Genomic DNA, 27,552 nt, shown 5'->3' on the forward strand with positions numbered 1-27,552 from the left:
ACCTTGATGACTGTATATGTGCTATGTATGGTGATATATCCTGTATGGATGTCTTTCATGTAGTTATGTTGTGGATGTGTACTGTATTTATGTATTTATGTGAGGCTCCGTACAGACCGTGGCAACAAATTCCCTTGAAAGGACAGGAAATAAACAATCCCTATATGAACTGGTTTGTTATCCATATATGGACCATTATGCCTCCTCCCACTTCCCATACCCTGGTCTTCTTTATCTCAGGAACACCAGTTGCTCTCCTCCTTTTCCTCCTCGTTCCCGGACACAGCAGCAGCACTTAAAATAGTAAGTAGATTTTACAGAGAAATCAACTATATTGAGTTATACTTTTGATTGACTTTTGTTTTGGATATTGTCTGTAATTCGTTGGCTTCAGTTTTGTGTCTTTTATTTGGAGTGTAATTTGGACACTGCAATTTATTTAAAGGAACACTCCAACATTTTGGGAAAAACACTTATTTGCCACGTTTCCCAGAGTCAGACGAGAGGATTGATATAAATTTTATCTCTGTGCATCAGTTCTGGAGTTGTTGGAAGTTGTATTTCTTCACTTTTGACGGAGCTACGATAGCTGCTCCCGACTCCTTCCAGTCCTCGTGCTATGCCACGTCGGCATGTGCCCCAGAGAGCGGCATGACCACTCTCTGGGGCTGTACACACAGATATGATAACATTCTTCTTATCTGACTCTGGGGAAGACGGCTAATGGGTGTATTTCTCAAAATGTTGGAGTGTTCCTATAGACTCCTACATCTACAGTCCTGTCAAATTAGAAGAACTTAGTGTTTGATTGGGTTTTGTGAACTAAAATGCCTGGAATGTGACAGAGGTAAGGCCCTACATACTCACAAGAACGCTGCATCAATGAAATGTAACTGTCAAAAAACTCAGAGGGATTTCTGTTGGCTACCCTATGTGGCCTAATGGAGGAGGGAATTATACTTTTTTCTTTTCTTTTTTTTTAAATCACAATTTTGATACAAATAATGTGGTGTAATTGTATAAGACTTATGATGTGCTGAGAGAAAGACACAATGCAATGCAAATGATTACTGTTAAGATGATAAGCATTAAGTAGAAGGGTGTTGAATTATTATTATATTGTATGTATACACCACAGAAAACACACCCAGAGCACTGGACAAAATATAAGTGTGTTTATATTTAACGTCATCTTTTGTATTAAACTTTGCTTTTTAAAAAAAAAATAACCTCAAGAAAGGATCAAGAAATAAGGATGTAAAATGGCAACAGTAACTTGTAAGAAAAATAAAGCCAGGAGAAGATAATGGTGTAAAGTGACCCTAAACAGTAAAAAAGGAAAAGAGCATGACTGGATAGGCATAGGCATATCCAGTTCAGCCCAGAACCTATTTTAGAGATTTTGGGTCTGCAACAGATGATGTAAAGAAATTATAATGGTGTAATGGGCTGGTATAAAGAGGTTGGACAAAAAGTGTGACTAATGTAGACCCAAATGGTATAAAAGACCACGTCCTGAGCCTAGAAACTCGGAGCCTTCCGGTGGACCTTGTGTACACTGTAACTGTTTGCTGCTCAGAACTCTGACTCCTGATGATTTTTTGAACATCAAAGAGAAGTTTTTCTCCTTGAGTTTATTTGAAATTTTTTCAACTGAGATCCAAAAATCTGACACGGCAACAGCTGTTAATCAATCATATCCAATGCCCCCCATAAAATCTCAAACCAAAAACATGGCTGGTATCATAGTTAATCAGATTTTGATGTTGTATCAGCTGTCTCAGATACATAAACACTTCCATTGCTACATCCAGAACGAAAACCAGCAGCACAACCAGAATGAAAAATAATCAATATACATCATTTCAGATACACTAATATCACTTGTCCTACTATCGTGTCCAATCTTTGAAAAAAGTTTCAGATCAGCAAAAGGACTAAACTTCTCTTTGATGATAAAAAAGAAGAATCATCAGGAGTCAGAGTTCAGAGCAGCACAATGTACTTTAATGCCGGTAAAAAAGGAAAATAATATATAGTGCACACAAGGCTCACCACATATGCAGCCCTCAGTTTTATATCTTTTGTCTTATATAGGGCACGCCTATTGTCCAACCTCTTCATACTAGCCAATTACACCATTATAATCTCTCTACGTCACCTGTTGCAGACCCAAAGTCCCCAAAAATAGGTTTTTTGGGCTGAACTGGACATGCCTGGCATATCCAGTTCTATCTAGTCATTCTATTTTTTATAACTGCACTTGGTCACTTTACACCACTATTTCCAATCCTTCTCCTGGCTATCATTTCTCCACAGCCATTCTTGCCACCCCACATCCCCGTTTCTCGTTCCTTTCCCAAGGCCACTCTTTTTAAAAAAAAAAAAAAAACACCGAGTATAATACAAACACACATACAATTTTATCCAGTGAACTGAGTGAGATTATTTTTAACATACTTTGTGCCCATAAATCAATCACAAGTTTCTGTGATGTATACTTTCAACACACTTCTACTTAATGTTTGTCATTTTAACAGTAATCATTTGCATTGTATTTTACCTTTCTTTCAGCACATCATAAGTCTTATAAAATTACACCACACTACCTAGTCCTTGTTGCTAAACCTCCTGAGGCAATTTAGCCAATTTTGAAATTGTTGTAATACTTGTTGTATAGCTATATCGAGATTAGGTTATATAAATTATACTTGGCTTCATGCTGTGCCATGTACGATTATTAAGTAGGCATATTATTTAACGTCTGCCTATGGTTGTACTATCTGCTCCCAGTAAGCAAACCTCTAAAATATGAACATTTATTTAGTTTATTACCTGCAGTGAATAAAGGAAGGATGAGTCAGAGAGAGAGAGAGAGAGAGAGAGAGAGAGAGAGAGAGAGAGAGAGAGAGACCTACTACTGTGATTGTCTTGGATTTTAGTTGGATTTTGTAGTTTCTGCAGTTTTTACACCCTATTTTCTCCAGAACAGAGCAAGATTGAACCGGGAAGATTTTGTCAGAAATAAAACAGATATCCAAAAGTTCAATTTCAGTCATAACTCAGTTTTGACCAAAATTGTTGTTACTCGGTTAGCCTTTGTAGGGCAGTAAGGAGCTATAAAGGAAGAATTTAGGGTTTCATCTAGACACACAATTAAGAGAACATATATCTGTCCTTGTGACTTTTTCTTATGAGTACTGGTCTAGATTTCCATTGCAGTGACAATAAAAGTGTTTAGGTTAAAACGTTTGTGTGGTATAAGCTGTTATCTTAGTGTGACCTGCCCAACTGGAGGGTAAGGCTAATCCCACCTTAACCTGGGCTCCCCCCAAGATCACCTACTCTATACAGGTCAACACACAGATAAGTGTAAAGAAATTAAACAGAGACGTGGCTTCGAGTACAATTGTATCAAAATTGATTTCAAAAAATCAACCTAAAAAAACAACAGTAATGTTGTGATACAACCAGAGACCGATTTATTAATATAATTAAGTTAAAATCTATCAAGTAGTTATTTTAAGAGTTTAAAATACCTCACACACCCTCACGATGATGCTGTGTCTGTGCGTATAATAAAAAAATATATATTCAAAGTATTCCTCACTCTAAAGAAAAACATATGATTAACAAGCTAGGCTGACTGGTACAGGATAACCTCTTCTTCTCACGACTATATCACCATGTGTTTGCACAGCACTGCCACCACTGCAAACACACACACAGCAAACTAACACCCCAAGGTGCCGTGTAATACTTATCTGCATGCAGGCGCACAACAACCCATACGGCTGGAGCCCCCACACAGTACAGCCCGGGTACCTAAAGCTAAATAAAGGGGGCACAGAGACAGCATTAATACACCTGACGAGGTCCTTCAGGCGCAGTGGGTTCATCTCACAACACAAATCAACCAATATTACAATCAGTCAAAATATACTGAACCAAAAGAGGCAAAAGCAACACTAAATATAACTAAATGAAAGAAACAAAGAAAAGAAAAAAAAATTAAAAAAGAAAACTTATTATAGATGTTTCACAACAGCATTTTCTGCTTATTTCTCTTTTTTAACTTTTAATTAATCAATTACAAAGGGACAATATAATATAATATATATATAATGTTTTATATTTTATTCTTCATTCAAATCGACAAAAAATAATAATTTTTTCTTTTGTTTTTAAAGAGTTTCAAACTTTTGTGAAGCATCTTGCAAAAATGTAAAAATTGCCTTTCCCTCAGTATGATTTTTCTGCTTTAATAATTATTAATTTAAAATAATAATAATTCTTTATTCTTTAAAATGTTAAACAAAAACAAAAACTATTCAGTCGGGTCCACCAGTTGTCGTCAACCCTGTTACTTTGAATGAAAAGACCCCTGCAGTGATAATGAACTGTTCCAAAAGTTGCATCATTTCCAGGAAGTGAAATCAGCCTTTTATGAAGTTGATGGTGAAACAACAATCCTTTAATGAATTTCCTTTATTATGTAATGTTTGACAGATGGAGATGAGCTCATTGTGTCAGCCCTGTTATCACAAAAGCATATGATAAAAAGTTATTTGTTTGAGAATTTAAATGTACTACTAGCTGCTACACTGGCTGCTGCTACAAGGTCCTGAAGAAGGTCTATCTGCCCAAATTTCAAGAATGCAGCAGATTTCATTACACAATCCAGGTCGGATTTCAACTCACTCTCCAGTTAGCTGCTAGCTACTGATGATTTTACTTGGATTAAATGGTGGTCGGATCACATTCCCAATATAAATGAACCGCTCCAGAATTCGTTTGGGACCAGATAAAGACTTTCCAGGTCTCCATGGTGAGAGGTCATGTGGTTCAGGTCCTGTCTGTCACCTGGAAGTCACCCTCCTGATCACATTCTTCATATGTTATTAGTTTATCTGCATTTTTTTCATCCTGTTTTTCCATGCTGTAGGCCTAATTTTGCTTTATTGATCTATTCATATTGCGATTAATGACATAACATTGATCTGTACTTCATATTAGGTGGGGCGGATCAGGTGAACCCAAATGCAGACACAGGTGAGGCGACAGGGATATGGTAGGAACAAGGGATTTATTTTAAGGCGAGGAAAAGGGAATTCAGGCTCTGGGGAAGCTTGGACTGGTAGCTGGGAACCAGGAACTGAGGCAAGCTGGAGCAAGGGGAGTAGGTCTGGAGCAGAATCCGTGGGGGGCTTCTTTATCATCCAACTACATAGCAAAAATACTCCCTCTATACTTAAGCCATATATATTATTTGCTACATGTATTTTAAGCCTTAGCCAACTTTTAATATGTAGAAATTATTTCTAGTGTTTCTACATCTTATTCTGTTGTATGATTACAGGCTCGTTTACATTTCATTTCGTTGAATATGATTTTTTTCTGTTCCTTAAACCGAAGTTTTCCGCAAGTATTTGGTTTCACCGTTTCATCTCATATCATATGAAGTACTTCATTCATGGTTCTGATGATGTCACTCATAATTAACAACCCCTCCTCTTTCACATGAACGCGCAGGTAGCTGGATTGGGTTGAAGAAGGGAGGACTTAAGGGTTCTTTACAGAATCTGGTGGAGAGCAACACTGGAGCAACCGAGGAACACAGAAACTGCTGTGTCTATTACAAACTGCAATAAATACAATTGGCTTTAAAGCTGTTGGACTACAAAACATTAAAATTATAAAACTAATAAGTGTACTACTAAACTAATAAGTAAAGGTACACCGCTAAACTATGAAATATTAAAATGTAGAAAATCTTAAAAGTAATGAACTTTGACCCTAATAGTGTCCTTTGCTGCACAGTGTACATTCTTTTCCTTTTAGGGAGAGGGGAGAAACTTTCCCCTTGCTAAACGTGTCGCGGGGGAATCTGGCCTGACGTTACCGCGCAGTGACGCAGGGAGACGCAGGGTCTCCTTGGTCGCGAGGCTCGTTCGGTCTGCTCACTCGTCCTTTCGGGAGCCGCTATATTCTGTGGGCCGCCGACTTCCGCTGCTTACTGGTAAGAAGAGGAAAAAACGGCAGTAACTAGTCTTCACCGCTTGTGTCCAAGAGTACTTTGTTCTCTTTAACTCAAACAATCGTTGTATGTGTCGCGCTGTAGGACTTTTGGAGACTTCTTATATTCACGCTGGGGAGCTTGTGGTTAGTTTTCTGTCGCTTTCTCTCGTCTCTCCTCTCTGTCTCAATCTCCAGACAAAATGAAAGATACTGGCAACGAAACAAACAAAACAAAACAAAAAAACAACAACAAAAAAACCATCAAACTTTCAGTAAGCCACACAAATAATATTTTTTCAATGTTCGAAAAAGGCGTATGATGAAGTCGAGAACTTTTCTAGTCCTACCCCTTTTTTATTTTTGTTAATTTAGATCAACCAGGTGCAGACATGAATGTATTATTATTAATATGTTTATACGTCCATGGACGCAGGTACTGTGACATATCGTGGGTAATATCTGTTTAAATTCATATTAATTTACTACACTGAAAAGAAATAAATTAATATTAGCTTATTTATCTAGGCTACTTGCCAACACACACTACTACTTATTATCATCTGTATATGCCATGTTTTGTTCCTTCAGGTGCTGAGTGATAAGGAAAGTGAAAGTGAAACCAAGCCAAAACTCTAAGAACACACACAATGGTGAGTAAATCTTATGATTACTTGAATCATAGTAAATAGTCAGAGTACACATACCTCTCCCAAGTCTGAACACTGTTTAATTTATTTTGTTTAATAGAAAATGGTTAGAATTTTTTACCTCTCTGTCTGAATCAGTGTCTGCATGACAGATGAGTCAGTGATAGATAATCATGAGATACATGTGCCTGTACAGTAGTTTATGAGAAAATTGTGAAGAAAACTTTACAGAGGCCAAGAGTGATTATAACACTTCAACTTGAGAAAACACAAGCAAATAGAAAAACAACGCTGCAACATTTAACACCTGAATCACTTCATTGAAAATGATTCTCACTAAATGGTCATTTTGGAGATTCACAACAATCCAGGAGCTGACTGTTAGATATTTCAGTATCAAACAATCTGTTCTTATATGATCATCTGCTACATAGAGTCATTCTGCAGCCACTATATTAACAGTTAGTTCCTGATTTGTTCTTTACATGTTTTATAGTAACTGCTGTTTGTGTAGGAATTGTGTGAATCGTATTGTATCGTGTCAGTGCCTGGCAGACAGGAGCAACAATAGTATTATTCTTCTTCACTACATTTTTCAGAATCAGAATCAGTTTTATTAGCCAAGTATGCAGCATTCAAAGAATGAGTCTTCAACATAGAAGAATAAAAATAGAACAAAAGTAAGGTAATAATAATAAAATAAAAATAAACAAAGTAATATTACAATTAAATTCAATTTTAATCTATTTACAGAATGGAATAATAATAGTTTTGAAATCGGATATAAAACTAGAAGTGAAATATTGACTGTACAAAGGAAATATTAAACTGTGCTATGGACAAAGAAAAGAAGTGTATGTACAATAACTAATTAAATTATGTAACAGTGGATGTCAAATGCAATGTACAATGTTAAATCCAGTTTGATGAAATATGTGAAAGTGACAAGAGCAGGGATGAAAAGAGGGATGTGAAATGTAAAGTTCAGCTATTTGGTAGGGCGACAGCTTCTGGAAAGATGTTTTTATGGATCTCATTTGTACATTTCTGCGTTGTGCTGCAGATTACAGCCACCTGTAGATCCGAGGAATATTGTGAAAAAAAAGCTCCACAAGGAACCTTTAAGAATGCAGGACAAAAAAACTGACAAATTGCCCAAATGGAGTTCAATATATAATTTAGACGCTCAGTGCAAACAAGCTTGAAAGCTACAGATGAAATGTTTTCCTCTTCATGTTTGTATGTTTGAACACAGGTACGGTAACTCTCTCTCTGCTAGAGTCCAGCAATGTCAAATCTGATCTGATTTGTATCCAGATGTACTAATTTCTTGATCTTTAAATCCAAGGGTGCCTTGATAGCCAAGGAGCCAGATCCTGGTGACTTGATAGAAATCATCCGTGGTATCTATCAGCACTGGGCTGTGTACATTGGTGATGGGTACGTTGTTCACTTATTAGGTCCCGGTGAGTCATTTCTTTATATTTCAGTGCCAGTACTGTCAAGTCATGTCAATTTTATTTATATAGTGCCAAATCATAACAAAAGTTATCTCAGGCCACTTTTCACATAGAGCAGGTTTAGTCAGTACTCTTAAATTTACATAGACAAAACATTTCCCCCCTGTGCAAGCACTTTGTGACAGTGGCAAGGAAAAATTCCCCTTTATCGGGAAGAAACCTCGAACAGAACCAGACTCTGGGTGGGCAGCTAGAGAGAGACAGACAGAGAGAGAGAGAGAACAATAATAGTAATAATAATAATGATAGAAATATGACCAATAATAATAATAGTAGCAGCAGTGTCAAGCAGGCAGTCCACAGAGTCCACAGCTCTCGAGGCAGAGAGGAAATACTTGTGAGTTGAGAAAACACAGAACTCCAGGGAAGAAGCCAAGTTAGTAACATGCATTAATGGGACTTGAATGTATAGAGGGAGAGGAGGCAGAAGAGCAGACAGTATCATGGGAAGTCCCCCAGCAGTCTAGGCCTATAGCAAAAACTCTGGGGAAGAAGCCATGAATGCTACAGATGGAGAGGAGGAGGAAGAGATAGGAGCTCACTGCATCATGGGAAGTCCCCTGGCAGTCTAGGCCTATAGCAGCATAACTAGGGGCTGGTACAAGGCGAGCCTGGCCAGCGCTAAATATAAGCTTTATCAAAGCCTAGTCTTAACTGTAGAGAGGGTGTCTGCCTCCTGGACTGAATCTGGAAGATGATTCCACAGGAGAGGAGCCTGATAGTTGAAGGCTCTGCTTCTCATTCTACTTTTGGAGACTCTAGGAACCACCAGTAAACCTGCATCTGGGAGCGCAGTGTTCTAGAGGAGTAGTACCGTTAAGGGCTTTGTAGGTGAGGAGAACCATTTTAAATTCTATTCTGGATTTTACAGGAGGCTAATACAGAGAAGCTAAAATGGGAGAAATATGATCTAGTTTTTGTCAGTATATGTACAGCTGAATTGTGGACCAGCTGGAGAGTCTTTAGAGACTTGTTAGGGCAGCCTGATAATAAGGAATTGGAATAATCCAGCCGAGAAATAACAAATGTGTGGACTAGTTTTCCTGCATCTTTTTGAGACAGGATGTGCTTGGCTTTTATAAGCGTGGGTGAAAAAAGGCAGTCCTTGAAATGTGCTTTATGTGGGAGTTAAAGGACATATCCTGATCAAAGGTAACCTGAGACCAGGGTGATGCCATCTAGAGTAGCTATATCATTAGAAAATATGTTTCTAAGCTGTTTAGGGTAAAGCACAATAACTTCAGTTTTGTCAGAGTTTAGTAGCGGAAAATTGCAGGTGATCAAGTTCTTTATGTCCTTCAGACATTCTTGAAGTTTAGTTAACTGATTGGTTTCATCTGGCTTTCAGAAGGTTTCGTGAATGCCCGAGTAAAGAAAGAAAAACTCCAGGATGTGGTCAACAACAACAAGTGGGAAGTAAAAAACCTTTTCGACGACACATACAAACCAAGGCCAATAAAGGAAATTGTGGAAGTAGCCCTTTCGTGGGTGGGTAAGGATGTGGAGTACAGTATCTCTGACTGGAACTGTGAGCACTTTGCCACCTGGTGCCGTTACGGCAAAGCCAAGTCTCTTCAGGTATGTAGGTGGATCCACAATATGGAATTTGCCTCTGGATGGTTTATATGGATTTAAAATGTTGAAATAAATAAAGGAACCAGGAAATTAAGTGAATTAAAATACACTGTTTATTTTTCCCCATTAATATATGCATATACTGTATCATAATCAAATGAGATTTTAAAAGGATAATTATATTTATTTAATAACTGAATGTATTCTTATTGATTGTGATGTGACTTAAGAGGGGATAATATTATGATTTACATTAAAATAACTATCTACCAGTCAATACAGTATTTCATGTGTTCATATGTGAGTGGGGATTTTAAATCAGATTTACAATAAAAGTGAGTTCCAGAGTTATGGATTATTTTAATATATCAGTATACTAACTTTCTTACAACTAAATTCATGTTTTGTTTGTCTGTGTGTTATCTACTGGCACAGGTGTTGATGTCCCAGATAATGATGCCAGGGGCTGTAGCCGTCGCAGATGGTGTAATGAAAGCTAGTAGATATATAGGAACTCCTCTCATTGGAATATCAACATCACTTTCAAAGTCTCACTCCTCCTGAACTTATTCCTGTGTCAAAAATGTTCCCAAATGTTCCCACCCTACCCTTGTGAAAATAAACATATACAAGTATACTTCCATATCTACTCTGATTTAATGCATTTAAATTGTGTTATTTGGACTTACTAACATTGTACTTAATATATAAACATTATATAACTATAGAATATATATATATATATATATATATAACTGCGTGTGATTGCTGTCAGCCAGTGCGGGGGCTGCAAAAAGATTTACAGCAAGATGTTTCATTTTTACAAAATTCAAATGGTCGCAGCACCTCCCAGTGGCCACCCAGAGGAAAAAATTGCTGCTCACAGTAGTCTTTTCTTTGTCTCATCAGAAATAAATTATCATCTTATTTAGAGATTGCTGAATTCTGACTTGTTTGTCCTAACACAAATATTGTCTACATTTGGTATCAAATACATCTTATGTATGCCTGATGTGTGCATTTTAGTCATTCATTAATATAGGGACAGTGGAGAGATGACAGGAATTCAAGGGAGAGAGTGATGGAGGGGATGACATGCAACAAAGGTCCACAGCCGGAATTAAACTGCTGATTTTGCCGTTATATGAATAATACGAATAAAACATGTAAACAATCCATCCAAACCTGATGTGCACTGAAAAAGAATATTTAAAAAATGATCACTAGACAAATTTCTGATATTGTGCAAGCTCATTTATAAGCCAATCATGTTTTCTTTTGCATCTTACTGTTATCTCAACAGCTGATTATTTCAGATAAATAAAGATCAGTGCAGTGAGAGGAAAAAAAGGGCATTTTAAGATCTTACAAGAGGGAGACAGGAGGGAGACTATTTCTCAGTAGCTGAATTTAAGAAGCAGGAGAAAATGGTCAAAATCTCATATCGATGTGAAACTGAGCTCAGTTATATCTAAGAGAAATATGCTGGACAAAGAAGAGATCATATCTTGAATTTTCCTTTCCTCTGGGAAAACACTTCTAAATATTACAGAGTGTTTCAAGATCCACACTTCCACATACTGGCAAAAAAGTACTTATTGAGTCATTTAAAGATAATAATAATAACTTTATTTATAAAGCACCTTTTAAAAACAGAGTTTACAAAGTGCTTTGACAGACAAAGCAAAAGCAGTACAATGCAAAGCAAAGACATGAAACAGAAAACAATAACAGATCTGACCTTAAAAAGATGGCAGCCAAATGGCAAAGAAAGACAATAAAGAGATGATAAAAAGTTTAAAAGAAAGATGATCTAAAGACAACATTACATAAAAGCAAGTCTGTAAAAATGGGCTTTAAGAAGTGATTTAAAAGAAGTGACTGATTCTGCGAGCCTTATCTCCTCAGGCAGGCACCGGAGGATCTACGGGGTCAGCATATCTGTTATGTAGCTTGGAACTTCAGACCCAGACGTGCTTTAAAAGTGATCAGTAAAATCTTAAAATCAATTCTAAAATGAACAGGAAGCCAACTGAGAGAAGCCAGAATCTGAGTGATGTGATGTTGTCTGTTAAAACCTGTAAGAGCACACAAACATGCTGTACATACAGACGGGTGACAAATTAAAGGAAAAACCAACATAAAGTGTCTCAGTAAGGTGTTGGGCCACCAGAACAGCATCAATGTGCCTTGGCATTGATTCTACAAGTCTTTGAACTCGACTGGAGTGATGAACATCATTCTTCAAAAAGATATCTGGTGTTTTGATGGTGGTGGTGGAGAGCGCTGTCTAACACGTCAGTCCAAAATCTCCCATAAGTGTAAAATTGGGTTGAGATCTGGTGACTGTGACGGCCACAGCATATGATTCACATAATTTTCATACTCATCAAACCAGTCAGTGACCCCTTGTGTCCTGTGAATTGGGACATTGTCATCCTGGAAGAGACCACTCCCATCAGGATAGAAATGTTTCATCATAGGATAAAGCTGATCACTCAGAACAACTTTGTATTGATTTGCAGTGACTCTACCCTCTAAGGGGACAAGTGGACCCAAACCATGCCAGCAAAATGCCCCCCAAAGCATAACAGAGCCCCCAGACCCCCTCACAGTGGGGGTCCAGCATTCAGACCTGGACCAGATTTTCCTTTGTCACTGGTCTGTATACACAACAACATATATGTATACACAACAACATATATGTATATACAACAACATTTACACACACATTCTTTCTGTGGCTAACACACAAAGATCACAGTTTAATCTTTACTGAAAATGTTTAGGTAACATGTTGAACAACAAGACACAAACATATAATTTTAATTAAAAGTATGAATTTTTGCCTTTGTTAAATTGATGGCATCAATGAAGTTCAAAATTATCTCAAAATTGTTTGATTTTGTGATATTTTTATATCACTATTTTTGGTAGCACTATTTACCCCATCCCCATGCTCATTTTACCCCTACTTTGGGGTAAGTTGTGTCATAGGACTAACTTTTTTGATGGCTCATTGTTCTAAAACCATAATAATTAGATCAAGTGTTTTAATTTCCATGGGTACACAACAACCTGAACTATATATAGTAACTATTATTTGAAACAAATACACTTTTATTTCGCAGTAAAATCATCAAATGTAAAAAAAAAAGTGGCTCATGGTACCCCGTTCTCCCCTACTGAAGTCAAGCGATGAACAGTTCACGTGACTCAGCGGGGTGGTCACGTGACTCACAGTAAACACGGAAGCACAGCAGCGCAGAGTCTCTCTGCAGTTGTGTTTTGTTAACGGTCAGTTTAACGTCTGTCTGCCGCCGCAGCGGGTTCTTCATCTTCCGGCTTGTGTCGTTTTCTGCGCTCAGAGGAAGCAGGATGGATAAATGTTTGATGTTCGCGGTGATACTGAGTCTGAATGCAGTTATTACTCAGGTCAACTGCAAGAGAGTCACCAACGTAAAGGTGAGACTGACACATTACACTGTTTATGCTGCTTTAAATGTCTTTAACACATCTACAGCCGCCTTTAATCTTTAATCTGAGCTGACTGAAATATACAATGATAACAGCTGTTATCTTTAACAAATAACCAACAGTACATTTAAAGTGAGACAGTCCATCTGGGTCAAAGTCCTGAAGTGAAGCTTTATTTACTACAAGTACCAAACACAAGAGTGATTAAATTAGCTTCCTACTCGGAGTTAAAGGAAACATAAATAATGAAACAAGTGAAAACGTGTTAGACATCGTAGCAAAAAGCCTGAAAACTGAAAGAGTCTAATGTAGTCTGGATGGAGAAATATCAGTAAAATCTTTTTTTGTGTTTTTCACAAATAGAATAAAAGTTTCACAAATCTGAAACTGTGTTTTAATGAGTCCCTGGAGTCTCTTTGGTGATCTAGTCCAGATCTGGCACGTCTAGGTGTAGTGGTTTTTGATCTAGACCTGGACTAATGTGGTCTGGATGGAAAAATATCAGTGAAATTGCCCTTTTTTTCAGCTTTCATGAGCAAAATACAGGTTTCACAAAGCTGGAAGTGGGTTTAAACAGTGTGAAGGATTCTGCTACGATGCCTAACACTCCTTCATAAGTTGAAAAAACAGAGAATCAGTTGCTAAATGTCTTGATTTATGTTTCCCTGGAAGGACAGAAAAACACTCAGAAATATAAATTGCAATGTAAGACTTGTCCAAATTATGTCAAAACACTGACTGACTGGTTCACCCTGTGTGTTGTGGACAGATTTTGGGTTTTGACTGGAAGAACTGTGGGAAGCCTGACGATCCAGCCGTGCTGAAGAGTCTGAAAGTGTCTCCGGATCCCATCGCCATCCCGGGTGACCTGACGGCCTCGGCCTCCGGATCCACGTCTGTTGAGCTGACCGCTCCTCTGTCTGTAAGTACACCGATGCTTTCTATACACACACAATACCAACATAAGAACTTTTCAGGGCTTATCTTTGTTAAAACAGACACTTCAGTCTATACGTAAAGTCAGATTTGAAGGCAGAAGTCTCCTCAGCTGGTGAAGTAATCATTAGGTGTGTTTTTTTTGCTGTGTTGCTCAAGACCGGTTTAACTGTGTTGTGTAACGTCGCGGCTGTCTGCAGCGAGCAGGTTGTTATTGCTCCTCTGCTGTGTGTGGAGCAGAATCAGGCGTGTCTGGATCTGCTGCTGATCCTGTGAGCTGCATGTGAGCAGATCAGACGCTGCAAGCAGCTCAGGATTCAAACTCACTGGATTCATAATCAAAAGGAAACTGGGAGGCCGAAAAAAAATATGATAAGAATAAGCAAAAATTAGAGGAAATGAGAAAGACATTAAAGCGCCTGCACATGTCCTGAAAAAGTATCTGATGCTGTTATCCAACCTGACGACTGTTAAATCAGTACTTTATGTCCTAAATTCAATTTTAGAAGTCTTATAAGTCTTGTCTGGTTTTTCTGGCAACCACTTCTGCAAAACTGTCTTCTGATAGGTCAAAAACTTTTTTTTAAATTATCTTATTTAATTTGAGTGATTAGTTTCTTTTCCCTTCTGTCTGGAATTAAAATATTCTGGAAATGCCCCTAAATCGAGGTTAAAGCTTGTGACGGGAAGTTTGCAGTTTCAGATCCCAAAGAACGTGTGAATTGTTTCCCTCTTCTTCTCCCTCAGCGTTGCCTGCAGGTCTTGTTTATTTTGAACCCAGCAGAAGTGGGTTTATGATGCTGTAAAGCTGCAGTCATGTGTAAAAGAAACAAAATGACTCAGCAGATTTTCACGTGTACAGTAATCTGTCTCCGATCACATGTGTAACAGTAAAAACTGACCCACTTATTCTCCTCTGTTTGTATCATAAAAGCATCTCAGTGATTTACTTCTTCAGTTATATAATGAATGAATATGAGTACAGTACAGGATGAAGCAGAGAGTTGTTTCTGATTTGCATAAAGTAAAAATAGTAGCAGTTGTCTTGGTTTTGGTCATCATGCAGATTGATCCAGATCAAAATGTGTTATGGTTACCGTAGTTTTACTTCTTCGTTAGACCCGCTAGCAACCAGTTACTAAATTATCCATGAAATCCAGCATGATGCAGTAAACAGGAAGGAGAGAAACTGTTGACATTCACTAAAAGTCACAGGTTGGATTTGAACCCCAGATGCTGATATTTACTTTAGACTATCAAGCCTGCAAGAGACGCTGATATTTGCTGTTACTATAGTAACACAGTAAGAACTGGACTGTCGATAACACATACCAGATGGACTCTTACAACTGTCTGATACACACTTCACACTTTAAACTTTATTTGTATGTCACCTCTGGTACAGGCTTTACAGATGACTCACAGGCTAAAAATAAGACAGAACAAATGTAAACAGTAAAAGAATTTGAGACTCTTGCACACAAAAAAAGATAAAACATGCAGTGAAACCATAAAAAAGACTGAATGCTACTCAGACTGTTAACTGTGTAATGTGTGTTATTGTGTTAAAAATGTGTTTTTACAGATTTTATCATCGGAGGCTACAAATCAATCAAATTTATAACCTGAAACAGTCGACAGGATGAAATAAAGCAGGAAAACAAGGTTAAACATTTTGAATTCATTAATCTTTTTAAATACTGGACAATGATTAAAACACCACATATTCTATTTAAGTTATTTAAGGAGTAAAACATCTTGTCCTGCGGTGGCTGAAAGAGAAAATAAACAGGTATTTAATTGCAAAGAATCTCATCTCTCATCACATGTTACCAGAGCTCAGAAATCACATCGCACTGTTTGCATCTGTTAAGCAGGAAGTGTTTTGTATTTTTACTTGTTAAATGACTAAAAAATGAATCAGTTATAGAACTGAAAGTAATGATTATTTTCATTATTGATTACTTTGTTGATTTTTTTTTTTTTTAATTAATAGCTTAGTTGTTTGGTCTATAAAATGTCAGAAAATAGGGAAGAATGTCCATCACAGTTTCTTTAAGCCCAAGACGATGTGTTCACATGACACGTTTCATCAAACCAACTGTCTGAAACCCAAAAAATGTCTGTTTACTGTCACGTAGGACAAAGAGAAACATCTTCACTGGAAACAATGACTGTTTGGTATTGAATGACTTGTAGTTGCTGGTTAATTTTTATAGACTTTTAATCATTTCAGCTCTAATAAATACTCCATTCATTGAAACTGACATGAAGCCAAGCTGACAATAGTCTGAGTTCAGTGTGAAGAGACAAACTACTGATCAATCATAATCATAATCACTTTAACATGTTTGCCAAACAGTAGAAAACTTCAGCTGCTGTCATTTCATCCTACATGAACTCCTCCATCAGTCAGTTTAGACTGAAAAGTTGTTTTCTTGTCGTTGACATTTGTCATCATGATCTGATGTGTAAAACATTAACAGTTGTCTCACTGCTGCTGTCGGTAACCAGAGAGTGATGTGACTTCCTCACAACTCCTTCCTCTCTTATCACACTTTGTGCTGATAAAGCGCATGTGTGTGTGTGTTTTTATACCGCTGTTGTTTCCTGTTGTTTGACCTAGTTTATTAAAACTCCTTTATTGACCCTCATGTGTACTGCATCTTTGTGTTTCGAGTCCTTCCATGTTTGCGTCTTTTATATTTGATAGAAAACATCACTCCTCAGGTTTGTCATATTTCCTTTTTTGTCTCCTCTTCCTCCTTCTCTCTCTCTCTCTCTCTCTCTCTCTCTCTCTCCAGGTGAATGTGACTCTGGAGAAGGAGGTGGCAGGTTTCTGGGTGAAGGTTCCCTGTGTGGAGGAGTTGGGCAGTTGTCACTACAGGGATGCTTGTGAGATTTTAAACCAGCTGATCCCACCTGGTCAGGACTGTCCTGAGCCGCTGCACAGCTACGGCCTGCCCTGCCATTGCCCCTTCAAACCTGTGAGTCAACTGCGACGTCTTACACACAAATAAACGTCTTTTTTGCTGCTTCAATGATTTCCCCAGTGGAAAATATTCCATATATATATATATATATATATATATATATATATATATATACTAGGGCTGTAGTCTGCTGGTTGACCGGTCGATTAGTTGGTCGATATGCTCTCGTCCGACTAAATTCTCATTGGTTGAGTAATCTCCATGTTACTTTCATAAAGAGAAAAGTGCTACATCAACAGCTTTCCAGGAGTAATCCATTATTTCCTGCGGCGGGGGGGACATACTAACAAATGATATGTGAAAACAACGGGGGGTGTATTCAAAACACCCCCGTTGTTTTCACAACTTTGAACTCGCCCAACCTAACGGAGACTGCTGGGTCTAACTGTACTCAACGTTTACCGAGCGTTTACGGAGCGTTTCCTGAATCAGTGTTTCTCCTATAATTATAACAACAAGAACTCCCGCCAGGCCAAAAAAATATTTTTTAATGTCAAAAATAACGCCAAATATCCATTCATTCAGAAATCGATAGCGTTTGGGAGTCTCTGTGCAGCGCTGTTCCGGTACGTGAGTCAACCTCTGTGTCGTTGCCTGGGAAACTATTGGTAGCGTAACTCCGTTAAGGAATACGTCATTGCGTAGTATTTTTGCGTAGCGAGCGGGAAAGAGCGATGAGCAGGAAAGTGACGGTGGATGCGAGCGGGGCAGAGGAAAAGGTTAGCGGTAAGTTGTCTGGCAGTAAATGTACAGCACAGACTACAGTGTGTCAGTTAATAAATGCTAAAAAAGTCACGTCTGTTGTTTCCCCAAGTGCTGGAAAAGTGAAAGGGGTTAGCTCCAAAGTTAGCAACAATGGGTTAGCATAACCTGAAGATGCTAAACAGAGAAATAGAGAACGGGGAAATGTGTTGCTGCTTGTTGTTGACATTGAAGTTGAAGATTATGTACGATTTCAGTCGACCAAGATTTTCTTTGGTTGACCACAGCCCTAATATATACACGCTATAACAAAATCAGAGAGTCCCTCTTGAAGGGGTAAGTGAGGGATGATGAAAAATAACCATCACAGTTTCCTGAAGCCCAAAAGACGTCTTCAGATCGCTGGTTTTGTCTGATCAACAGTCCAAAATCCAAAGATATTCAGTTTACTATCACATAAAACAGATAAAAGCAGCAAATCCTCACAAATGAGAAGTTGAAACTTGGGAATATTTGGCATTTGGCATCCAGAAAGATGACTTAAATGATTAATAGTAGTTGCAGCTCTAAATGAAGTTGTATTCAAAGTTGTAATATTGTGTTTTTGATGTGCTTTTTAATTACACAGTTATTTGATTTGACGTGTCATACTGTCTCCTCAGGGCTCGTACTCTCTGCCCCAGTCAGACTTCCACCTGCCCAACATGGATCTGCCCTACTGGCTCACCAACGGGAACTACCGGGTCCAGGGCGTCCTGGGCAGCGAGGCCGGCGAGCTGGGCTGCCTCAAAATCGCTCTTTCCCTCCACTCCAACTAAACCAACAAACCAAAACCAGTCTGAAGAGCTTGAGAGGTTTTTTTTTTTGTTTATTTGCACATAAAAGTGATCAAAAATTGGGAAAAAAAGAAGCACAAGTTGCACAAAGCAGTGAAAGTGATGAACCTCGACGGGGTTTATGAAAAGTTCTCATGTCAGATGAAGACGAGAGAAACAAAACATGATGAGAAACGGAAATATTTCTTATTTTATACATGAAGTTGTAGGTTGATAATAATAGTATAATAGTAGCTGTTATCCAGTTTGCATCTCTGCTGCAGAGTTTATTCATCTCACTGAGGGAAAGAAAAGATATTTGTGAAACAAATCTAAAGAATAACAATCAAAGCAAACATGATGTCCTACCGTACATCTCATTACATGAAACGTCTGGTGTAAATAGTAAGAAGAAAGAAGATAATAAAGAAATAAAGAATAGAAGAAATAAAATAGCTTAAATATTACATTTCATCCATTTTCATCCAAGTTTCAAGTTTCTTAATTTTTGAAATCATACTTATAATCAATTCACTTTTTATTTTCCAATATGGCAAATTTTATGTACAGTTTAAGTTTAGTGTAAAACTTGATCAACATGAGTTTTATGAGATTATTTTATGCAGATATGATTCTGACTTATGAGAAATAATGTATAAAATTCTCCAAGAGGCAAAACTTCAAAGGGAATTGATCCCTTCGCTAGCAGACACGTCGCTGCAGTGTGTGTGTGTGTGTGTGTGTGTGTGTGTGTGTGTGTGTGTGTGTGTGTCTGCTCTACCATTTAGTTTTTAATAGTATCTCACAGTGTTTTCTTCTCATGTCAACAAAGGGAGTTTTAGTCCTTTTTGCCAACTGTTCTGCTCTTCAAATGATTGAATAACGGATGAAGAAGAGAAGAGAGAAGAAGTATAATTCATCCTGTCACACAAACCCCATGGTGCCTTGCAGCTGCACTGCATTCTGGTCCATTTTTTCTGATGTATTCAATTACTGAAACTCTTGTCAGAACTTCTGGAAATATGTAGATACGACATCACTTCAGTTCTGTTCTTTCATCCGGTGATAAAGATTACTGGAGGAATTTTCTTTTCAGTCGCACTTCCTTAAATCTATGACATGAATATCATGTCTTTTGGAAAGTGAAAAAAAAAGCTTTGAAAGGTTGAAATCTATTAAACAAGGTTTTGCAAGACTGAAACTAAGTTTTGAAGGTTTGCATCATGTTTTCATTGGCTGACAACGAAATTTAAATCTCTGCAAACATTATTGTTATATTTGAGTTTCCCTTCTTCACAGCTGCAGCTCCTTCTCCAACATTTTCATTGTTTTCTTGGTTTGTTAGTTTATTTTCCAGGTTTGAAACCTTGTAAATGGTTTGAAAACTGGTGCACATACAGCATGTTGGGAAAAAAAGTTTTGAAACGTTGAAACTTGAGTTTCGAAAGGACGAATCTTCATTTTGAAACTTTTGCGGATGTACGTTTGCACTCGTTTTGCAGACTGTTGTTCCACAGCTGAGTTTACAACACAGAAACAGACTCTGAGTTTCTGACTTGAATGTCGACCGTTCCGTTGCACTTTTCTCTTTCGGAGGTCGTTTTATTTCTAGTTCCCAGTACAAGGGATTGCAGCTTAACGCCTCTGCCTCCAGGAGCTTTCAGACTGTCTGTTTTCAGAGTTTTAGAGTTTCAGACCAGAGCTGCGAGATGAGAAAGCTGCCAGAAATCATGTGACTCGCAGGCTGGCAGCTGTGTGGGCAGATCTGGGAAGAGTATGTGTTGTAAACTGAGCTGTGAAAGAACATTCTGCAGTATGAGTGCAGATGTACATCCGTAAAATGAAGATTCGCCCTTTTGAAACTCAAGAAACTCAACATTTCAAAACTTTTTTTTTCCCAACAGTTTTCATCTCACCGTTTACAAAGTTTCAAACCTGGAAAACAAACTTGGAGAAACGCTGTAACGCCTGGAGAAGAGCTGCAGCTGTGAAGAAGGAAAACTCAAACATAAAAATAATGTTTGCAGAGATTTTAATTTTTTTTCAGCCTATCAAAATAAAATGCAAACCTTCAGAACGTAGTTTCAATCTTGCAGTTTGTTTGCTCACTGTAAACTTTTTTGGGAACATTTTGATCTGTGTGTTGTTTATGTTGTTTTTTTAATAATAATAATTATAATAATGGCCTTCATATATTCTGAAGTGCTTTCTCATTGGTTTGTGATGCTATGAGGGGTTTTTTAAGTGCTTTGGGTTCTTTCCTTCAATCACTGATTGTCTCTTTTTGTAAATGGTGAAAAGGGTTTTGGAGGCTCATGCAGCTCATTAATAGTTAATTAATATTAATCAGTTTATATGAGAGATGTTTGTCTTCTTGATGAGGTTCTTCTTAAATTGTTTTATTGATTTATTTTTTGAACTTTGTTTATTTTAAATAAGTACCTGACTGGATTTGTAGCAGGACTTAAAACAGATTAAAATGAATTATTGAAACATGATCTGCGGGAGTAAAGACTGATATCAATTAATAATAATCAATTTTCTACATTGATAATAACGACGATCTCAAATGTTGAACATTTCAGTCGTCATGCACGAGATTCATTTCACACAATGTACAGTTTTTAATAAACTTCATCCTATAAATTGTGTATGTTTTCTCTGTCAACAAAGTTCAGACTTTTTAATAATTAGAAAGAAGAGTATTACAACATTAACTGAGAGATGAGATAGATAGATAGATAGATAGATAGGTAAATAGGCTTTGTTGTGTAATGTTAACACAGACAGTTTGGGTTTACACTGATGTATGTAGAATTTTTACTGATAAAATTGACCACATATTCTGTACTTTTATTTCACTTTTAAAGTAAACAATGTTATTTTTGCAATTAAATGTTAGTTTCACATGAGTGTTTAGAAAAAGCTATGAGAAAATATCCCTGTTGTTAATAAATGTCAGTTTATAATTTCACCACAAGGTGGCAGCATTTCCTCTGAAAAATTGATACACAATATGGCCAAAAGTATGTGGACGCCTGAACTTTCTACCCTTATGTGATGGCTGACGTTGTGATTTTGATACCATGTGTAATTAATTTGAATTGATTAATCTGCTGCCACTCTTCAGATGTTGGAAACTTTGCTCCCATTCAGCCACCAGAGCATTAATGTAAGTTGCAGCATTAAGATTTCGCTGCATTATGAGGCTCAAACCAAGAAAAGAAGTATGTGTCCTTATACTTAAAGCCTTATAATGCAAACTTTCTCTTCCTTTGTGATTCAAAGAGTTTCCTACTGATGAGGGAATAATAATATATTCTAGTCCTGCTTCCTTTATTAGAACGTAGACGTTTTTACTGAGCGCGTAATCAGATTTTGGGTCGTTGCAGCAGTGAATGTTAACAGGAAGCAGCAAAGAAGCCAGAAAACAAAAGCAGGAAAGTGAGGAATTACATGTGAAGGAGCGAACAAATCCAATTCTGCCTGCAAAAGAAGTGTGTGAAGTGTGCTGGGAGGGTTACTGCTGAAATGTAATAGGTTACAGATTACTAGTTACCCTGTTAAAAATGCAATAAGTACTGTAACTATTATAATTACTTCATTAAAGCGATGTCATTTATATATTTGATTACTTCTCTAACATGTTATAAACTTGGCAATAAAGCTGAAAACTCCCAAAATGTGAAAACATGAATTGCAGAATCGCAATCTTGTCCAAAATATGGCGTAAAAAATCTTTATCACACAGAATACTAAATAAAAACTTCAATGTTTATTCAGCCTTATGTGGATTCCTGACTTTGAAGCCGCTGCTCTCCTGTAAAAAGTTAACTGCTTGTTTTGTGGTTTTGTCAGAGATAAAAGAGTGACGGAGGGATCAGCTCAGATAGATGAACGTCAGCACAAACGAAACAAACTAGAAATGTCAAATCAACAGTTTTCTGCTGCTCTGTCATCTCTTCTGTCCCACGTTAGAGAATCTGTTTGTGGTGAATGAAGACGTCTGATTTACAGCCACCAGAATCTGAAGCAGCAGCTGCACAGCATGTGGATTTTATCTGAGATTACATGCATAATAAAACATACATAACATAACGTAACGTATGTACTACTGTATGTGCCATGTGATATCTATATCAGGCATACATGGTCATTCATAAAGAGCATTCCTATCGCTGTAAAATACAGTTAAACATACAAACATTTTATATAGTTGCTTATTGTACACAAACATATTTGATTATGAGTGTGTTTACATGCACATCAGGATCCAGGTTTTGAGTTTTATTCTAGTTTTAATCATATTCTGGATATTTACCTGGACCATGAGAAACATGGTTATTAATTTTCCGGTGTGTTCAGGTTTCTGATCGTCTGTGTTCAGTCGTGTTTTGACTCCTCAACATCTCAGCCTCTCTCGTTTCTCCACCAACAGACGATGTTCAGAAACCTGGATCAGGTGTTTCCATGATAAAGTGTCCTGGTTTCTATCCAGAACTCCAGCTGGCAGATCCAGGTTTTCAGGTTCTGGTGTTGACAGGTGCAACACAGAACCAGGATTCTCCCAAACAGCTGATCAGAACCGCACACTCAGCCAGAACGTCTGGGATTAGTTTCAAACAGTGAATTCTCGTTAACGAGAAAACCTTTCTGTTATAAATTGATTCGTTCTGATAACGAGAAAAACAACTTGTTACATTGTGCAACTTATGCAGCACGTTGTTGCTCTTTAGCTGCTGATTATATTAATATTAGTCCAAACTATAACTGGACGTCATGTTATGAATAAGGAGATCAGACAGGTAGGGCAGCTGCGTTACCATGGTTACATAAAGTACATTTCCAGAAGGTGGATTTAATTGAAGTTTAATAGTAATTTTCATTCTAAAATTAAATTTTGCTTTGGTCTGTTTGTCACAGTAAAAGCACTTTATCATTATAATGAGAAACTTCTAGTTTTTTTTTTCTTTTCTTGTTCTAACGAGAAACTGAGCGACTGTTTTTGTCACGGTCGGAAACAGAGACAGCTGCACTTGAATTTAAAGATTTTTTTATCAGGTGATGAAGTTTCCTCAGAGTGTTTTTCATTTTTTCTTTTTTTCTTTCGGCATTCTGAACATTTTGGTGCTGTTTCACTTCTCATTACGGTTTTAGTCTGAGTGGAGCACAGTGAGTAGAAATAAGTAAGTAGTGATGTTGACAAAAATCTGATGTTTCGTCTGACATCGTTCGTCATGAGGGAACGTTTCAGCTTCTGTGTTACATGTACTCTTACCTGCAGGTACTTCTGACATTACTGACTGTTAAAATAACAGCAAACAGATTGAAAAGGGCCCTATTGTGCTTTTTCCTTATTTTCAGTCACACATAAATGATGTTACAATGTCGGATGTTCATATTAAACATGGCCAAAGTGTCAAATAATGAGGTAAACATGTAGACGCAAAAAGCAGCTTCAGGCTGCTCTGAACGCTCAGTCTCCAACGTTTTTTTCTACTTTCAGCTCAAGTCGACATCAGCTTGTGACGGATTTCTTTATATGATCATCTACAGTGGGTTATCAGAGCTTTTTCACTGAAAACAGCCGCCTGTGGTGGCTGAAAACGACGCTATGAGAGCGCTGAGAGTGAACCAAAACAGCCGGACAGATAAACAATGAGCTGAAACTCGTTATAAAGCTCCGTAAAGCCGAGAGGAGCTGCAGAGTCACTGATAATTCTCTGTAAGTTCATCACTACGAACCAACACACTGATATTTTATGCATTATTATTATGAAAAATGTCAATTATAGCAGCATTAAGGACCCTATTCTCTGTCTGATAACAGCGATCATGCAAGTTCATCACTGCGTGAGACGGTGTTAAACTGTTTGATATCAGTTTAGAGAAACGTCAAAGAGACAAAACAAAGACGCGAAAAAGCTCCCAACGACTGAAGCAACAGAGTCTTTATTTTACATTTATCTGTTTCAACACCTGTTCAGTAAATAAGAGACTTGTTGTTTATCGCAGCTCACTGTGAAAAGCAGCATGTCGAACAGTAACAGAAACACACAAACTGGATGTTTAATAACCCAAAGCCAATGAGAATTTCCCTCCCAATTACTGCCAACATGTGTGTGGTTAAAATTTCCATCAAAGCACCTTAAAGTGTGTGTGTGTGTCTGTGTGTGTGTGTGTGCGTGTGTGTGTGTGTGTGTGTGTGTGTGTGTGTGTGTGTGTGAAAGTAAGACAGCTGCAGACCACTTGGTTCTGGACTAATCTCAGTCAGGAAGTGCAACACATTGGCAGCAGCAGCAGCAATTTAACCAGCAAGAAAGTTTCACAACCGCAGCATGTGGACACCACACACACACACACACACACACACACACACACACACACACACACACACACTCACACACACACACATGTGCAAAAACACAGACATATACATATGTATGTGTATGTTTAACGTATCGCAAAAGCAAACTGCAACGGAAACAGACGTAGTGAATAAATGATGATGTACATGAAGAGAAGAAGACTGTCTGGTTTTCCATCATTTGATTTGACTGCTGCTCTTTAAACAACATCATCTAGTTGTGTTCTCTTCTTCTGCAACCGTTAAAGCTGCAACAATTAGCTGATTAATCAAATAGTTGCCGTCTACTATAGTAATTGTCTATTGATAATCATTTTGAGTCATTTTTTAAGAAAAAAATATCCAAATTCTCTGGTTCCAGCTTCTCAGATGTGAATATTTTCTGGTTTCTGTCCTCCTCTATGACTGTAAACTGAATATCTTTCCATTGTGGACAAAACAAGACATTTGAAGACGTCACCTCGGGCTTTAGGAAACACTGATCGACATTTGTTCACCATTTTCTGACATCATGGACCAAACAGCTAATCGATTAATTGAGAAAATAATCAACAGATTTATTTTTTTGCGGCCTTCAACGGCACCGACTGGACAATTAGTCCAGTTTATCTTGATGAACCAGCTCCTAATATTTGCACAACAGTAGTGAAGGGAGCATAAAATTGCATTTTCTCTTGCAGATTTTCTGGAAATTTGGTTAAATATTGCAGCACAGTTGGATGAAAACTTGACAATAGACTACAGTAACGCTTATAATGTGAGTACAGAATGAAAACACTTCACTGAACCTCACATTCACCTACAAACAATGACTCAGCACGCAGAATTCAACCCGTCACTTCTCTCCTCTGAACACGGTCTTCATCTTCGAGGCTGTCTGACATGATGAGCTTTTATTTTTAAACCTGTTTAATGTTATTATGAGAAGAATCTATTAAAAGTAATCATAGAATTTCAGTAATATTAGCAATAAGATCCCTGATCTCAGGAATTCCTCTTTAAATCTAATAATAAAGACGCAATTATGATCATGAGATGAAAATGAGATGAAGTCTGGTAAATTCAATTTCCTCTGTAAATGTTAATGGAAATATATCACACCACTAAGGCATCACTAAAGCATCCTCACTGTGTTGTTCATGCTGAAAACATAAGTAAAGTGAATATTTTTGTTGTTCTTTTGCCCCAAACTTGAGAATTGAATTAAAGTTGAAGAAATGTGTAGAAATGAGCAGGAAGTGCTTCTGGGAGATCACTGCTGTCAGTGTCACTGATGTTAAACTGGTTTGAACTGGGCGTCTCTCTCACAGCTCTGTGAGCGCTTTTATTAAGATACAGAATAATTAAATTATAGCAGAGAAACTCTCTGTGGATTCACAGAAGAAACCAACCTGAAAGATGAACCAGTTTTAATGAGGAGAAAAAAGATCATTACCATCATTTTCTCTCATCATTTGCATTTTGTTCTGAATTATTTCACTACATGATTTTGAGTTTTAGGGGTAATTTTATGTTTTAAATCCCACGTGAATCTGAAAAAAAAAAATTACACAGCAAATTACTGAAAATAAGTCAAAAGGTCATCAACAGTAATTCTTTATAAATAAAAAAAACTGTCTGAGCCTTCACCACTGTGTCTTTGAAGATTGGAGGACTCACTTCTTCTATCAATAAAAAAATGTGTCAGTAAGAAATTATTCCTTAATTAGGATCATGAAAGTCCCAGTACTCTAAACCATGTCAAATTCAAATTTGAAGGCTGTTTTTATACTTACAGTTGTTTTTCTGGCTTACATAGAGAAATGATCAACTGACCTAAACTTATAACAGATTTCTAACAGTTTTTGGGTTTTGGGTCTTTGTGTTGAACCAGCAAACAAGTCTTTACTCATTTATCTTGTGAAAGGTCAGAGGTCAACAAAACATCAGACTTTAACTCGGGAAACAGCTGTTTTATGCCTTTTTTCCAACCGCGAGTCAACATTGTTGATATTTGTTTTGGTCATTTCATGATCATTTTTAAAAATGACCATGTTTCTCACCTAACCTTTAAAAAAAAACCTAAACATAGTGTTTACTCTGATCCTGATGATGGACGTCTTTAAGCTTGACCCTTTCCTTTAAGGGGTCTTGGTACAGCTGTTTTGATCCACACCTGGATACTGTATCCAGATCTGCCCGAATGAATCAGATCAAGGAGGAAAACGAAGACTCTGACTCAACTGAACTGAACAATGCAAGTTTGAAAACACCCTGAGACGCAGTTACACAAACTCTGCAAGTCTGAGCTAAACAGCCCCCATAGCCAGGTGTGCTTTGCATGCTGGGAAGAAGGAAACCAACAGTTGCTAGCAGCTAGCTGACCTGAACTAGCAATGACATGTGTTGCCTTCTTGATCTCTTGCCAGACAGGATCTTCTATCAGGACCCGACGTTCCCGCTTCCACCCCAGACACATCTGACCAATGAGAGGAGAGAACGTTCTCACGTGACTTTGACTGA

At 37.6% G+C, this 27,552-nt stretch overlaps 2 protein-coding genes across 6 annotated transcripts; both read left to right on the forward strand.

Moving 5' to 3' along the window:
- Nucleotides 1-270: 270 nt before the first annotated feature.
- LOC121901282 (phospholipase A and acyltransferase 4-like) lies at nt 271-10,397 on the forward strand. 4 transcript variants are annotated; one of them, XM_042417991.1, is made up of 6 exons: nt 5,891-6,019; nt 6,214-6,290; nt 6,607-6,668; nt 8,014-8,131; nt 9,534-9,763; nt 10,196-10,397. In XM_042417991.1, exons 3-6 carry the CDS (start codon nt 6,666-6,668, stop codon nt 10,322-10,324), a joined length of 480 nt encoding a protein of 159 aa, XP_042273925.1. In that variant the 5' UTR covers nt 5,891-6,019; nt 6,214-6,290; nt 6,607-6,665; the 3' UTR covers nt 10,325-10,397. The 4 variants fall into 4 exon arrangements, with proteins under 4 accessions (XP_042273923.1, XP_042273925.1, XP_042273922.1 ...); XM_042417989.1 differs by lacking the exons at nt 5,891-6,019; nt 6,214-6,290 and adding an exon at nt 271-303; XM_042417988.1 differs by lacking the exon at nt 6,214-6,290 and having other exon boundaries at nt 5,892-6,019.
- A 2,585-nt stretch (nt 10,398-12,982) lies between these two features.
- gm2a (GM2 ganglioside activator) lies at nt 12,983-21,332 on the forward strand. 2 transcript variants are annotated; one of them, XM_042419780.1, is made up of 5 exons: nt 12,983-13,225; nt 14,007-14,159; nt 16,978-17,160; nt 18,531-18,722; nt 19,516-21,332. In XM_042419780.1, the coding sequence occupies exons 1-4, from the start codon at nt 13,139-13,141 to the stop codon at nt 18,684-18,686; spliced, it is 579 nt and encodes a 192-aa protein (XP_042275714.1). In that variant the 5' UTR covers nt 12,983-13,138; the 3' UTR covers nt 18,687-18,722; nt 19,516-21,332. The 2 variants fall into 2 exon arrangements, with proteins under 2 accessions (XP_042275714.1, XP_042275715.1); XM_042419781.1 differs by having other exon boundaries at nt 20,588-21,332.
- Nucleotides 21,333-27,552: the final 6,220 nt, after the last annotated feature.

This window comes from Thunnus maccoyii, chromosome 8, assembly GCF_910596095.1.
Source record: "Thunnus maccoyii chromosome 8, fThuMac1.1, whole genome shotgun sequence".
Lineage (NCBI taxonomy): Eukaryota > Metazoa > Chordata > Actinopteri > Scombriformes > Scombridae > Thunnus > Thunnus maccoyii.